The 13,368-nt window shown below is 39.3% G+C and overlaps 1 protein-coding gene across 12 annotated transcripts in view; it reads left to right on the forward strand.

The window, feature by feature from the left end:
* MAP7 (microtubule associated protein 7) overlaps positions 1–11,190 on the forward strand; it is a 109,707-nt gene extending 98,517 nt beyond the window's left edge. For all 12 annotated transcript variants that reach the window (XM_063151478.1, XM_063151479.1, XM_063151475.1 and 9 more), the window contains 6 exons: positions 102–203; positions 484–534; positions 631–688; positions 3,129–3,276; positions 8,388–8,614; positions 9,356–11,190. In XM_063151478.1, coding sequence (XP_063007548.1) covers positions 102–203; positions 484–534; positions 631–688; positions 3,129–3,276; positions 8,388–8,614; positions 9,356–9,366 — 597 coding nt within the window. In that variant the 3' untranslated portion in view covers positions 9,367–11,190. The remainder of the gene's footprint in view (positions 1–101; positions 204–483; positions 535–630; positions 689–3,128; positions 3,277–8,387; positions 8,615–9,355) is intronic.
* Positions 11,191–13,368: the final 2,178 nt, after the last annotated feature.

Consider the following 13,368-nt stretch of genomic DNA (forward strand, 5'->3'; position numbering starts at 1 on the left):
TGTTTTCAGGGTGTTGTAGACACACATAATTACATAGAGTATAAAACTTGTCATTCCTCACTTATTTTTCCTCGCTTCTTTTTCTTTTATCGCCAACACAGAAAGAAGAGGAAGCTCGCCTGCGGGAAGAGGCCGAGAGGATTCGATTGGAACGTGAAAAGCATTTCCAAAGAGAAGAGCAAGAGCGCTTGGAAAGGAAGAAGGTAACTCAGTCCATGCAGACAAACTGTGATTGGTTGTGCCTTAGCAGTCTGTTTCTACCTGAGCAGTAGGAAGCAAATGATGTAAATGTGCTCTCAGAAAGGCTGCAGTCCTTATTGGCCTGATGTGACAATGAAGGGAATATTGCCAACAGTAATAAATAATTCATTTTTTTGCAATAAACAGATACAGCTGATAAATGACAAGCAGTTGTGGTTTGGGAGAGAGATATTCAAATTAATGCCACCAAACATTATTTTACTCCTTTACATTTCATTGTAGAGGCTTGAGGAGATCATGAAGAGAACTAGGCGTGTAGAAGCTGTAGATAAGGTCAGTGCTGCTACTTAACATGTGTAAATGTTGAACACGTTTCTGGTTTTTTCCCTAGTGCCATTCTTAATTTACAAAACTGTGCTTCCTTTGTAGAAATCCAATGACCAGCAAAATGGACATATATCAAAGGCAAATATTACTGGAGAAGCAGGTATTGTGTTTAACTGTGCCCTGAGCACAACAGGTGAATAAATGCCTACTGAGCACAATGATTTGAGAAACAGTTCTGGAACTTGGCACACTAACTGCAGTAATAAAAACTATGAGAGGAATATAAATGAAATCTTAACAGACATTAATTATTTAGGCTTTCTGTATAGGTAGTTAGCCGTTACTAAATGAGTCCAATGTTTTAGCGACTTTGTCACATTGGTGTTTAGCAAAAGGAATTTTCTTAATAAGTTTAATTACTTATATAGTGAAAAGAAATTCTTTTGTGGTTTGGATCACAAAATAAACTGATTCTACATTTTGTTTTTTATATTATTTTAGATGTGATTGTTGCAGATTTAGTCCACTTTCTTAAAAGATTATTATTTCTTGTTAGTCATTACAACAAAGCATTTATTGTTCTAAATATCTCCTTGTGACTTCTTTCTTCCACACCTGCTGTCTTATTCACTTGGTCTTTATTTCTTTTTTTGACAAAATTGAGCTGCTATTAAAGCTTAGTCTTGTCACACTCACACTCTTATGCTTCCCTTCTACTCCATTCCCTCTATTTCTTTTTAGGTAATCTTCTATATAAGAATATTTTTTTTTCCTTTATTATATACTTATAATAAAGGAAGAAAAATAAAATGTAGCTTATATTCAGCAATCACCAGGTGTGAATTAGCACTGTTTAAAGATACTGAAGGCAAGCTGTCAAATGGCTTATCCTGTTGTAGCATAACATGTTAAATGACATTAATCTTTTTCTCCTTTGTATTTGGGTGGAGTAACAGGGAAGAGAGCAGCACTGACTGATGGATGACTTTTTTTCTTGATTTTTAAAGTGAACACTCTAATTAGTACTGTCAGGAAGCCTTTTTTACACAGATTTCATTACCTGTGTTTCTTTGTTTACATATTATCTCAGGGGAAAAAGGTTTGTGAGCTACTGATACAGGACTCATCTGGGATGCCATCTTTGTCTTTCAGCAATGTTGAAGTTGTTATAAACCATTTAAAGAATTCCTGAAACTATAAAGGCTTCCACCACCGTTGGCTAGTGCTTTCCCTCTAGAGACAGACAAAAAGTAGTCTTCTATCAGTTTCCTAAGGCAGAGGAAACTTTGGATCTCCATTTCCCCAGGCCCAAGGGAAGGCCAGAGTCCTTGAATGACTGAATAAAGAGAAAACTGCTTTCAGCCTCAGGGCTGCTCTGCTGTTTGACTTTGCATTATCTATATGTCCCATTGAGTTAAAGGTATATTCCAGCCACATAAATTTGCCTGACTCTCCACAAACAATTTGTTTTTAAAATTTTTTCTTAAGTCTTACTGTTTGCCAAAACCTGAGGAGGCATTTATGGGAATGGGCAAATCACACAATGAAAAAAAATCCATCAGCTTTTTGTCATTTGTTTGGCCTCTGCTTCAAAAATATGAGATTGTTCCACATTTCTGTTTTTTCTGCTTTTTCCTTCTAAATGTTAAAGCAAAAGTATTTTCCTGTTATTCAATTTGTAGAAGCACAGCAACCTCTATTTCTAGTATCTTCCATATAAAAGTTGGCCAAAGGTCACACTAAGACATTCATTATAAAAGTCTTTACCCAGACATTTGGAGTACAGTGAAATTGAGCAGCTGAAGGAGAGGCTTACCAGATGAGGTTTTGGGTAATGTAGATAAATGTGTCCAAGCCTATGAATACTGAATTGTCCTTGCAATTACTGTGGCAGATGTTAGCAGGGTGGGGTGCAGTTGCTTCCTCTTACTGACCTGAATATGAATAGAGGGATTCTAAATACAATGCAGAAGGCTGTAGTTGTACTTTAAAAGAAAGCCACAAGGCAGGCCAGAAACATGTATTACATGGTCTTGGCATGAGGGACAGGGATAATCTCATTTTATGTTGCTCTCTGCAATGTTTTGTAGTAATCATTTGGTACTTATTGAAAGAAGTGTCCTTCCCAATGGAGATTTTTTTTTTCTTTATTTCCTTTTCCTTTTCAGTTCCATCCAGTCACTGGAATCAAGAAATACCAGTGTATGGAATTAGTAATATCCAAGTTTTGCTCTATTCCATTCTCTATTGCTACTTGAAAAGTGCCAGCATAACATTCTATCAGATATCAGCCTCCTTTGCCCACTGGCTTATATGTTGGAATTGTGCATATGATTGTAAAATGTTTATTCTTGTTCACAAAGCTATGGCTTTGAAATCTGACTTTCTGACATTTACTTTGGACCTGAAACGGGGTTTGTGTGCCCAAAAAGCTGACAAAGGAGATGGAATTGGGTAGAGGGGCGGGGAGGGGTGTGCGAACCCTCTATTTTTTTAAAACTGTAACTCGCTTTAGCTGTGCTGGCTTTTGTAGAAAATATTTTCCCCCAATCTACGGGGCTGCTGCTTGGTTTAATGCAACGCTGTGTTTCTGTGCCCAGTCGCAGGCAGCCCTGCGTGTCCCCCGGAGCCGGCAGCAGGGCCCCCGCTGCAGCACGCAGCGCTGCCAGCCCCGCACAGCCACAACGGGAGCGCGGCCGCCGGCGTGTGTGGGGAACCTCCGCACCAGCCCCCCGGGAACGTGGACAGGTAAAACACTGCCAGGTGCTGTGAGGAGCCCTGGCTGGGGACAGGGCTGCCGGAATAATAAATCGTATTCACATCCGTGAGTTCGTTAATTAAATAAGAAGCAACTGTTCAATCTGCCTTTTATCTTTTCCTCTGTTAAGGAAAGAACTTTATCACATTTCAAGGAGTAGTAGCTGATTTTTGCTAAATGATAGGGAAGAAATTTTTACAAAATAGAGCATGTTCTTTGCAGCGTTTGGAACAATGTGTTTGGCAGCAGTTATTACATTTATTGAAGCTTAATGGAAAAGGAATTTTTTCTGTTTCTTTCCCCGAATTAAGCTTATAAAACCCACTCTGGGCTTGCACTGCTTTTCTTAATTCAGATAACAAATACTGTGGTTTTCAGCCTAGATGTTTTGATTTCTAAACTGCTTGAAGTATTAGCAAGTGGTGATGTACATATGGCCTTTGTGTGTGATACAGGATTAGTCACTTTGGTTATGCATTTTAAAAAAACACCTTTGTTCCTCATAAGGAGTATTTGAGGAGGCAGATATTATAGATTGGGTGCTCTGTAGCCATGAAGCAAGCCACTCTGAGAAACTGTTGAAAAGCTTGAAACCTCAATATTGAACTGAGTGACATCTGTTACATAAGCATGAGCTGTCAGTTATTTTAATTTTAGTGATGCAGAAAGCCAAATAATCTCGCAGTCCTTTCATGTTTTATGTAGGTAGTGCCAGAATATGCATGGAAAAACTTGAATGTGGGAAGCCATTGTGCAGTCTGTAATGGACAGTATGCTTCAGGGTGTGATTGGCACTAATTGAAGGAGGAATTTGCCCTTTCTCGATCCCTCCATATGCCTGGGGGATCTTAGCCTGCTGACATGCTGACAAGGATGCTCCTGCTGAGGGAAGTTCTGTCAGTGACACTGAGGTGCATTGGATGAGCTGCACAGAGCTGCCTCATAATTGTCTTGGGCAGCTATTAAAATGTTAATCACTCTCAGCCTTACAAGCACCTTGATGTTTGAAATATAAAATGTTCCACACTAATGAGTGCTGTCCTGTACCATTATAATCTACGTGGGAGGAACCTCAGAATGACCACAGTGAAGAATGAATAAATGAGATTGAGGAACACTGACAAAAGTAGGAAGCACATGTGGAAGGGAAAACTGGCATGCCAGGTTGGAATGTGTCCGCTTCAGAGGTACATCTACAGTGACTGGGAAGGTGGAGCCTGAAGCACTTGGTAGTGTCCCACAGATTTTTGTCACATTTTAAAAGCCACAGGTGCCAACACCATTGCTACTGTATCTTGTGTGCTGAGGTTGTCTGGCATCCAGATACCCCTGACATGGTGGCACACACACAGGGGAGTGGGTGCAGGTTGTCTCTTGAGTGAGCAGCTCACTTTGGCCCTCAGCAAGATTTGTCTTTTGTCTGAAAAATACTTCTTCATGTTTTAACGACAAGAGTGCTGAGGATTCTGACCAGAAGTTAAAAAGGTGTTACCTGGGGGATTTGTGTCATGTGCTTGTGTGGGTGAGAGGCTGGAGTGATGCAGAACCCTACAGAAGCCTAATCCATAGCCCACTTACAGATTTTTTGCTTATACTCCATTCCCTAATTCTTTGCCCAAGATTCTTTGCTACTTCTTAGAAAAAGTTATTTCACTACACTGGTTTATGTTGACAGCACTTTCCTTATGGTATTTACTCTGTAATTCCTCTTTTCTGTGCTGTTTTCTACAAACACTTGCAATGCAGTGCAAACACCTCAGTGAGTACAGTTCACCTCATGTGTCTCCATCCTGGGTGCATGGAGATGGGTCTGGGCAGGTTAGATAACCAGTTTTTAGAAATATACAGTTGGTCTGTGTGATTGCCTTTATATCTTGTCCTGGAAAAGAAAGCTCCTCATTGCTGGCTGGTTTCAGTGCTGTTGTCTCAGTGGATTAAAAATAAGCACCATTTATTTAAATAATCCAGAAGTCTGGAATACATTTTGCTGTTAATGTCTATCTATGTCTCCTCTGCAAAAATCCTCTCAATAAATGGGGTGACTGACATTTTCCTTCAGATCAGAAGTAACAGCTGTGAAAATGGTGTTTTTCAAAGGCCTGCAAATCCGTTTTTTCCTATTCAGTGTTGATTTCTGATGAATGATCGGAAGCAGATATACTGAATTCTGGCTTTCTTTATTTTTTAGTCTCTTCAAATTCTAATTTCAGGCTGTGTCTACATAGCGTTTTGGCTAAAATTATCTACAACAGATATAATTTTCAGTAATTTTAAATGTTTGCATGTTCCAAATTCTTTAATTAAACTGGCTCCCTTTTCCCAACATCCTCCAGTCTGTCTTGTTAATATTGATGTGTCCAGGTCAAAATGTGAAGCTACAGAGATACTTTTCAGCTGCCATGGAGATGTCCTTCAGATGCTTGCAAGACTGTTATGTTTGGAAATGCATTCTCAACAACTTAGGCAACTTTTTTTTCCTCTATTACATAAGTGTCTTGCTACACGCACACTTATGGAATATGTTAGAATGCCAAAATTATCCAGTTCTTTCTGCAATATTGTGTGCCTGAAAAGGATATCTCTGGTGTTGCATTAGACACTTAGACAACATTAAGAATGTAACACAAGACAGTAAGAACAGCTGTAGCAGGTCAAAAACCTTTTCTCTTTTTTTGTGTTCTTTGTTTTAATGGCCTGTAGCACAACGTAGAGGGGAAAAAAAAAAAGGTAATTACCAGGAGATCCTCTGGCCAATGAAGGGTTGCTAAGCATTGTGGTCCAAATGCAACCATAGGCTCAAGTAGTCCCTAAGCTGCTAATTACCAGAAGCTGAAGGGCATACCAATCTCCTAGGAATTCATCTAATCTCCTTTTGAGCTTGTGGCCTCTAAGATGTCCACTGGAAATTAATTCCACTCTTCTGTTTCCCTTGTTTAGTCTAAATTTGCTCCTCCAGTCCTTAGGTGGATCAAGCAGTATAGAATCTAGAAAATTTTATACCTCAAAATTTAGAATATTTATCGTTCTGATTTCCTTTTCTGTACCCCCTTTGTGATTGTAGACTCCTCTGTCTCAAAAGACATTATTCAGGTCTGAATGAATTATGCTCTAACTCCATGTGTAATGCTGGCAATGCCATGGCACATAAATATAAACGATGAAGAATTATTTATTCACTAAGTCAGCTGATAAATTGGGTAGAAAAATTCTGTTTGCAGAAGCAAAAGGGTTCTTCATTGCTCTAATACTTGTTGAACTACTGCACTGTTTGATTTGTATGAATGAGCAGTTGCTCTCTTTCCACCTCTTTCTAACCTGTTCATCAAACTTGGCTTCTTATCTTAGTTCTGATATGGCTATTGGCAGTATATGGAGATAAAGTAAATAGCAGGATACCTTCTAGTGAATAATGAACTAATGACCATACATGACAGAGCAGCTTTTAATAGTCCTAAAGCATTTCACAGATTCTGGTCCTCCTCTTAGACGTGTGGGTCTTTGGCACAAAAGGGTGGCACCGAGCAGGGTTTCTGTGCCTGCTCTCAAACTCAGTGCAGTGAAACATGTTTTTCACTTTGAAATTTGCCCAGCATATCCACAGATGAAAAAAAGGGGAGTGCCTTTCTGAAAAAGAACTGGTGATAGTTTGAAAAACTGGGAAGGCTTGATATGAAGACCAGCATGTGATTCTCACAGGAAATCTGAGCTTTGGATAAAAAGACATTGCCACTTTCAAAAGAGCAATGATTGTTTTTTGTCTCTTGGGGAATACTGTAAAACAATTCTTTAATTGTTTGTGCAAAGTTGTACAAAGAAGCTGGCAAATGAAAATATACTGTCTGCCAATTACAAGCAGGTTTCTTTTTCAGACTAGTAAATGTGCTGTCAGAAAATAAGCCTGTGAAGCCAAGCTGCCTTCTGAGAAATGGCCTGAGGAAATTGGTAGCCAAGTTTCAATCTAGGGAAATTGTGTCTGTGCCTTTGTGGCCAAAACATTTCCAAACAACCTGAACAGTTGCAATGGGGCCAGACAGGGAATAGGTATCCAGGATTGCCAGGATCTAACTGTTTGAGGGCTTTGGGAAGAACCTGTGAAAGATCGCAAGATTTTTGAGTATTTGTTGAGCACTTGCTCTTGCCTGCGGAGCTTATGGTCCCATTACTGTCATCCTGTTCACTGAAGTAGCACCTTAGTTTCTCCTCTCTGGCAGAATAGGACATGCCATCTGCAGAGTCAGAAGGATTTGACAATGCAACACCTAATAAAGGGGTTAGGAGGGGAGGCCCAAGGCTGCAAGAGGTGAGCAATATCATCTGGGGACAGTACATGTAAATGCAGTGTCTGTGCTTGTGCTGCTCTGGATGGGGGAGATGTGCAGGAGCTCGCTCATAATGGACCTTTCTCACATGGCAGATGGAAAACGAAGGTCCAGATTGATGAGGGGTTCTGGGAGAGGGCTCTTTTGGCTTGGATGGTATCAATAGGAGAAGTGTGGAGCTGGGTAGTGCCTTGGAAATGGCCCCTAAGATCTTTTATGAGAGAAGGGAGTGAAAGGAGCACTATATTGAAAGGGGAGTTTTTTCTCTGGGCAAGTGGCATATAGAAGAAGCTGCTCCAAAACTGGTGGCAGAAGAAATAATAAAAGATCCAAGAAATAATAACAGTGATCTTATCCAAGGGCGATTACATTGATTTGCAATAAGAGGAAGGGTACAACAAAGGTTATGAGATCTGAAAAAGATGTTAGGAGCTGTAAATTGCATTATGTGGGTGGTTCCAGGTAGTGGTGGTGCTGCAGAGATTTCCTTATTGATTCCCATTGCAGTTGCTTCTCAGACTGCAGTGTCCATCCTGTAGTTCTGCCTATCATGTAACCAAAGGTAACTACTATCCCACGGGTTTGAGGGAAGGAATACCAAGTACTTGGCTGCAAAACCATTTTTTCCTACTGTGGTAGAAGCATAGTTTTGCTTTCACTGGCTAAAAGAATGCTTGGGATTGATGCAGACTTCTCTTCCATTTGTACTACTGCTTTGAGGATGACTAAACTTCAGTTCTAGATAAAGTACCTAAGGAAAAATTGCTATGTTTCTCTTTCAGCAATCTCAATCCAGAGGAGAATGCAAATGAAAATGGAATGTCTATGCAGAATGATAATTTTGAAGAGATCATGAACCTGCCTATTGGTTCTAAACCATCCCGGCTGGATGCTATGAACAATGATGGAAGCAACAGTCCCGAAATTCCTTTGAATCCAATTCTAGCCTTTGAAGATAAGGGCACTCTTTTGCCTCAGGTAGATAGTGTTCAAACACATCAAACAGCAGGTAGGTTTGCTGTGGTTCACTAACACTTGTAATTTGTTGTAATTGAGAGAAGTCTCAGAGCTATCGATCAGCTTATATTGATAAGCTTATTCATTTAAGGATTTTTGAACTCTATTTTTTTTTTAATATTTAAACTCTGTTTAAATTTTAAACAAATTTTATTTGTTTAAATTTTAAACAAATCTATACAAAGGGCACATCTCTTTGCAAAGCTATGCATGCTGGGCGCATACAGATGCAGTGCAATGGTGGTGAGGCCTTACCGTTTCCTGGATGAGGGCTTCTCACATATGCTTTACTTTGTGCCCTTTGGAGTTGCTTGGAAAGGTTTGCCCTGTGCTTTCAGGCAGAAGTGATAGGTGACAGCTGCTGCTCTGACCTTATGATCAGCAGCTGGGTTCCAGTTTTGCAAGTGCACTGCTTGACATGCACATGCAGAAGGGGAGTAACTACTTCTTAAAAACTACTTTTTGAAATTCTGGATATGCTTTCCTCGTCAAGTTCTTGCAGGCATCGAGGGATGGTTTCCAGGACACTGGGTTTTTCTGAATTACATCATAACTTTGCAAGAAAGCTAGGTAAACAAATACTGATTTAGCAAATTAAATTGGATAGCACTGTATTTTTCTCTGGCCTAAAAATGTAAGGAAAATCATGTCACATTAAAATAATTGCATAAACACCTAACATTTTGAAGAAAGAATTGCCACTCTGACCTGTCATGTTTACCTTCTGTTTTAGAAGTGATCTGATTGTTTCTTCTGAAGAACCAAAGGTGATATGAGCATCTCTGCAGTCAGTGGAGTTTCTTCCATGCTATGAAGGAGTGTTTTATTTTTTCTCTCCAGTTTTTTAAAGATTTCTTGAATATCTTTTTTGGAAGGACTTTAGTAAAACCAGCAGAAGAAATGAGGGGAATAGACTTGGATCACCATTCTAATAGCTTTCATCACTAGAAAAATCATGCTTCATGTGCGTTACTTAATATGGCTATTTCCAACAAGCTTTTTTGTTAGTAAATGAATATTTCTGCATTCCTTAAGACACAAGACACTGGAATCTGAAAGTAACGGGCTGATTTGGGTGGTGGGACTGATTCTATTTTGTTTTTAAAAAAGGTGGGTGTTGGTTTAAAAGGCATAATTGTAAAATTGGCAAAGAATCTTTTACACTTTATGGTTCTAATACTTGAAAAATAAATGCCTCATTGCTCTACAAGTAGAGTTAATGGGGTGTTTTATTTAAACCTGTTGGTTTAAATGTTATTGCAGAGAACTCTAATTATGGGGGCAAACTATAGGCTTCTGTATCAGGTTCTTGTAAATGTAATTCCTACAGGGACATTCTGTAAATTGAGACGTCACTATGATCTTCTCACATTTTCTCTAAAAACACAAAACAAGAAATGTTTTAAAATGTGAAAGTTTGAAAGCATTATTTTTTCATGGACAAGAGGATAACCTATTGTTCTCCTAGATAATGTATTTATGAATTTTGCTCAGTACAGAAATAAATCATTTGATTGAATAAATTAGACAAATGTGGTGAAAAGATACTGCAAACTTGATTTTTTTAGTTACATCCATGTTCACAATACTATAAAAGATGTGTATGCATATGTGCACACACGTGTGCAGACATACAAGGAATTACCTTGTTCTGAGTCCTGTAAATTGCTGCTGTTCCCAATGATGGAGGACTTTTCCTTTGCCTTATCAGACTTTTGAAGACTGTGTGAAACCTGGGATATTTGAGTTTTGGATGATGATGCAGGTTCAGGGATTTTTGGGGTTTGCTCGTTTCAGAGCAAATGGAAAATGGTCATTGTGCTTTTTTATGTAGTGTGTGGTTTTTATAAAGCAGTGCAGCTTGAGTGATAAGAGGAGCGATGCAGGTTGCTTTCTCTTTAGTTTGATGCCGATTTCTACTGTCATTCATTGTTCCATCCCACACTTTTGGTTGCTGTTGTGCAGAACTGTAAAACCTTGCACGTTTTTGTGCTTTGCTAAACAATGCTGTTGGAGGCAGAGCTCGCTCTGGGTGTTTGCGTTTGCAGCATCGCCAAAGGCTTGAGGCATTGCTCTCTGAATCAGTGAGAAGATCCTTGGGTAGGGAAAAATGGAGGTTCATGGGCTCTCAGCTCCTGCTAACAGAGAATTTTCCATTAAGATTCCTGCACTTGCCTCTGGTGAGCACTGAGCGAGGCCTCTAGGAAGCTGTGCAGAAAGTCTGTGCTAGCAGAAGAGATCCTCTGAGACAAAAGCCGAAGGATTTTTGAAGAAATTTCTGCTGCTGCCGAGTGTTCATCTTATAGAGGAGATGGGACAAAAGCAATGGAAATAAAATGAAAGAGACTTCATCTGCCAGAATATTTATGGAAGGGAAAAAACAGCCATTCAGTCAGAGTGCTTTCAATAGTAACTTGTGACACAGTAAAATGAATTGGGTTCCTTTCTTGCTTTCTTTAGTTTTCCATGTACATAGCCACAATATTTTGAAGTGTCCAAAATATGTAGTTTTTCTTTAAAACTATATATAGCATGTAAGTACCAAATAAAACTTGTTTGAAATATTTATTTCTACTTATATTTTCATTTTCTCGCATAATTGAAGCAAGAGTCAATCTCTGATAGAAAACTGTTCTTGCTACTCATGGTTTGCTTAAAATTTTGCTTCAGATTTTCTCTAATTTCTTTACTGAAAATCAGTACAGAGTCACTTGCAACAAGAAGGAGAGTAATGAAATAGGCAGTTACATTTAGCTTCAGTTTTAAGTCTTAGGATTCATTTAGGATCGGGTTTAAATTGTGTTGATCTTGAGCTATTTAGGATTGGTTATAAATTATGCTGGTCTATTTTTGGGGAGACTTCAGCACATTTGCTTCACTGTTTGTGGAAAAATGGGCTGGCTTTATTTCTCACATTTGCTTTTTTTGCTTTGATTTTTTTTTTTTAAGCAGGGCTGGATTAAAAACAGTTTGTCATTACAGTCAATCCAGGTTTGCTTCAAATGAGAGCAAGAATTTCCTGTTTCAAGGGCATGACATACAATATAAGAACAAGGGAATTGAGAGTAGGTGTATGAAATTTTAAAAAAGGATTTAATGTTGAATTTTTAAATATTTTGGTTAAGCCTCTTTTAATGCAGGGAAAACAGTTTCTCTTCTGTTTAGTGTTGGTTTTGACAATAAAATATGGTATGGGAGGAAGGCCAGCTCCTCTGCCTGCTATTGCAACTGGTTGTGTTGTTTGTAGCATGAGGGGCGAGGTGGAACTGCTCTGTGAGGTGCAAGTAGCAGGTGCAGAGAGCTGTTCTGAGGGCTGGGAGCAGCAGCCTTCCCCAGCAGAGAGCTGTGTGCTCGGGGCAGGCTGAGCTCTGTGCTCCCATCTCCACGGCACGGCATCGACGCTCACAGGGACGATGCTCTGTGAGTTATTTCAGGACATCACAACTGCTGCATTGCTCTCCATTAGCTCTGTTTGCTCCATGTCTTTTATCTCCTCATTCCTGATGAAGAGTCCTTTGTTGTTTGTTAGCTTTCTTGCTAAGACATTGAAATAATGTTTGAGATTACCTAAGAATACAGATACAGGACACATTCTAATATCATTACTTAATATTGCACTGTTTCTTTTTGGAAACTGATCTAAAATCACCCACAGGGGTAGTTTACAGTATGAGATGTTTTTGTTCCCAGGTGTGTCATTCAGCCAGTCCTTTGTTTTAGAAAGTCCACCTGCCCAAGGCTGAGCACATGGTTTGTCACATGAGAATTCAAAATAGAATTCCTGTCATGGATAAACATTGAAAATGCCATACTGCTTTATCCAAAGTTTCTGTCTACCCTGCAATTTCATAAGGCCTTTTTACTGCACTGAGTGTTGTTTTGGTAGGTTTTACTTTTTTTGCTTGTTTGTTTTTGCTTTGTTTTTTTGGGGTTTTGGTTGGGTTGTTTTTTTTTTTCTTTGGAGGGGAAGTGCATTGTTTTGTTCTGTTTTTTCCCAAACAGTACCATTGGAAAGAACTTGCAGATATTAAAAGAAATAATTATCAAAAATGCCTCCCTCAAGCACCAAAATTAAGTTCAGAGATTTGAGCCATAATAAAATGGAACATTGAGCTCTTAACTGACAGAATAACTTTTTTAAACTATTTTTTTAATCTCACTTTTATAGCATGTTTGTACCCAGTGTCGGCTCTAAAGCTCTACATGCACATAAGAGCTATGGGATGGTCAGAAGTGCCTCAAAAGACAGTGTGCTTCTTTTGGCTGGGGTAGAGTTCATTTTCTTCACAGTAGCTCAAAGGGGGCTGTGTTTGGGTTTGTGCTGAACACAAGGCTGGTAACACAGGGATGTTTTAGCTACTGCTCATCAGCTCTTGCACAGAGTCTGCCTCTCACCCCACGCCACCTGCCTGGGGTTGCATGAGAAGCTGGGAGGGGACAGCTGGGACAGGTGACACCAGCTGACCATAGGAACATTCCATACCTTACATGGTCATGCTGGGCATATAAAGCTGGGGAAAGGAAGAGGAAAGGGGGGTGTTTGAAGTTACAGTGTGTGTCTTCCCAAGTAACTGTTACACATGATGGAACGCAGTTTTCCTGGAGATGGCTGAACATCTGCTTGCCCATGGGAAGTATGTGTGTAAGAAAATAAGTTGAATTTAAACACGAATACCTTTTTATTGTTCTTTAACTCCATTTAAAATGAAGTATTTATTATTTAAAATGCAAAATGTAACAAAAAAT

The sequence above is a fragment of the Melospiza melodia genome, chromosome 3 (genome assembly GCF_035770615.1).
Source record: "Melospiza melodia melodia isolate bMelMel2 chromosome 3, bMelMel2.pri, whole genome shotgun sequence".
In the NCBI taxonomy this organism is placed as follows: Eukaryota; Metazoa; Chordata; class Aves; order Passeriformes; family Passerellidae; genus Melospiza; species Melospiza melodia.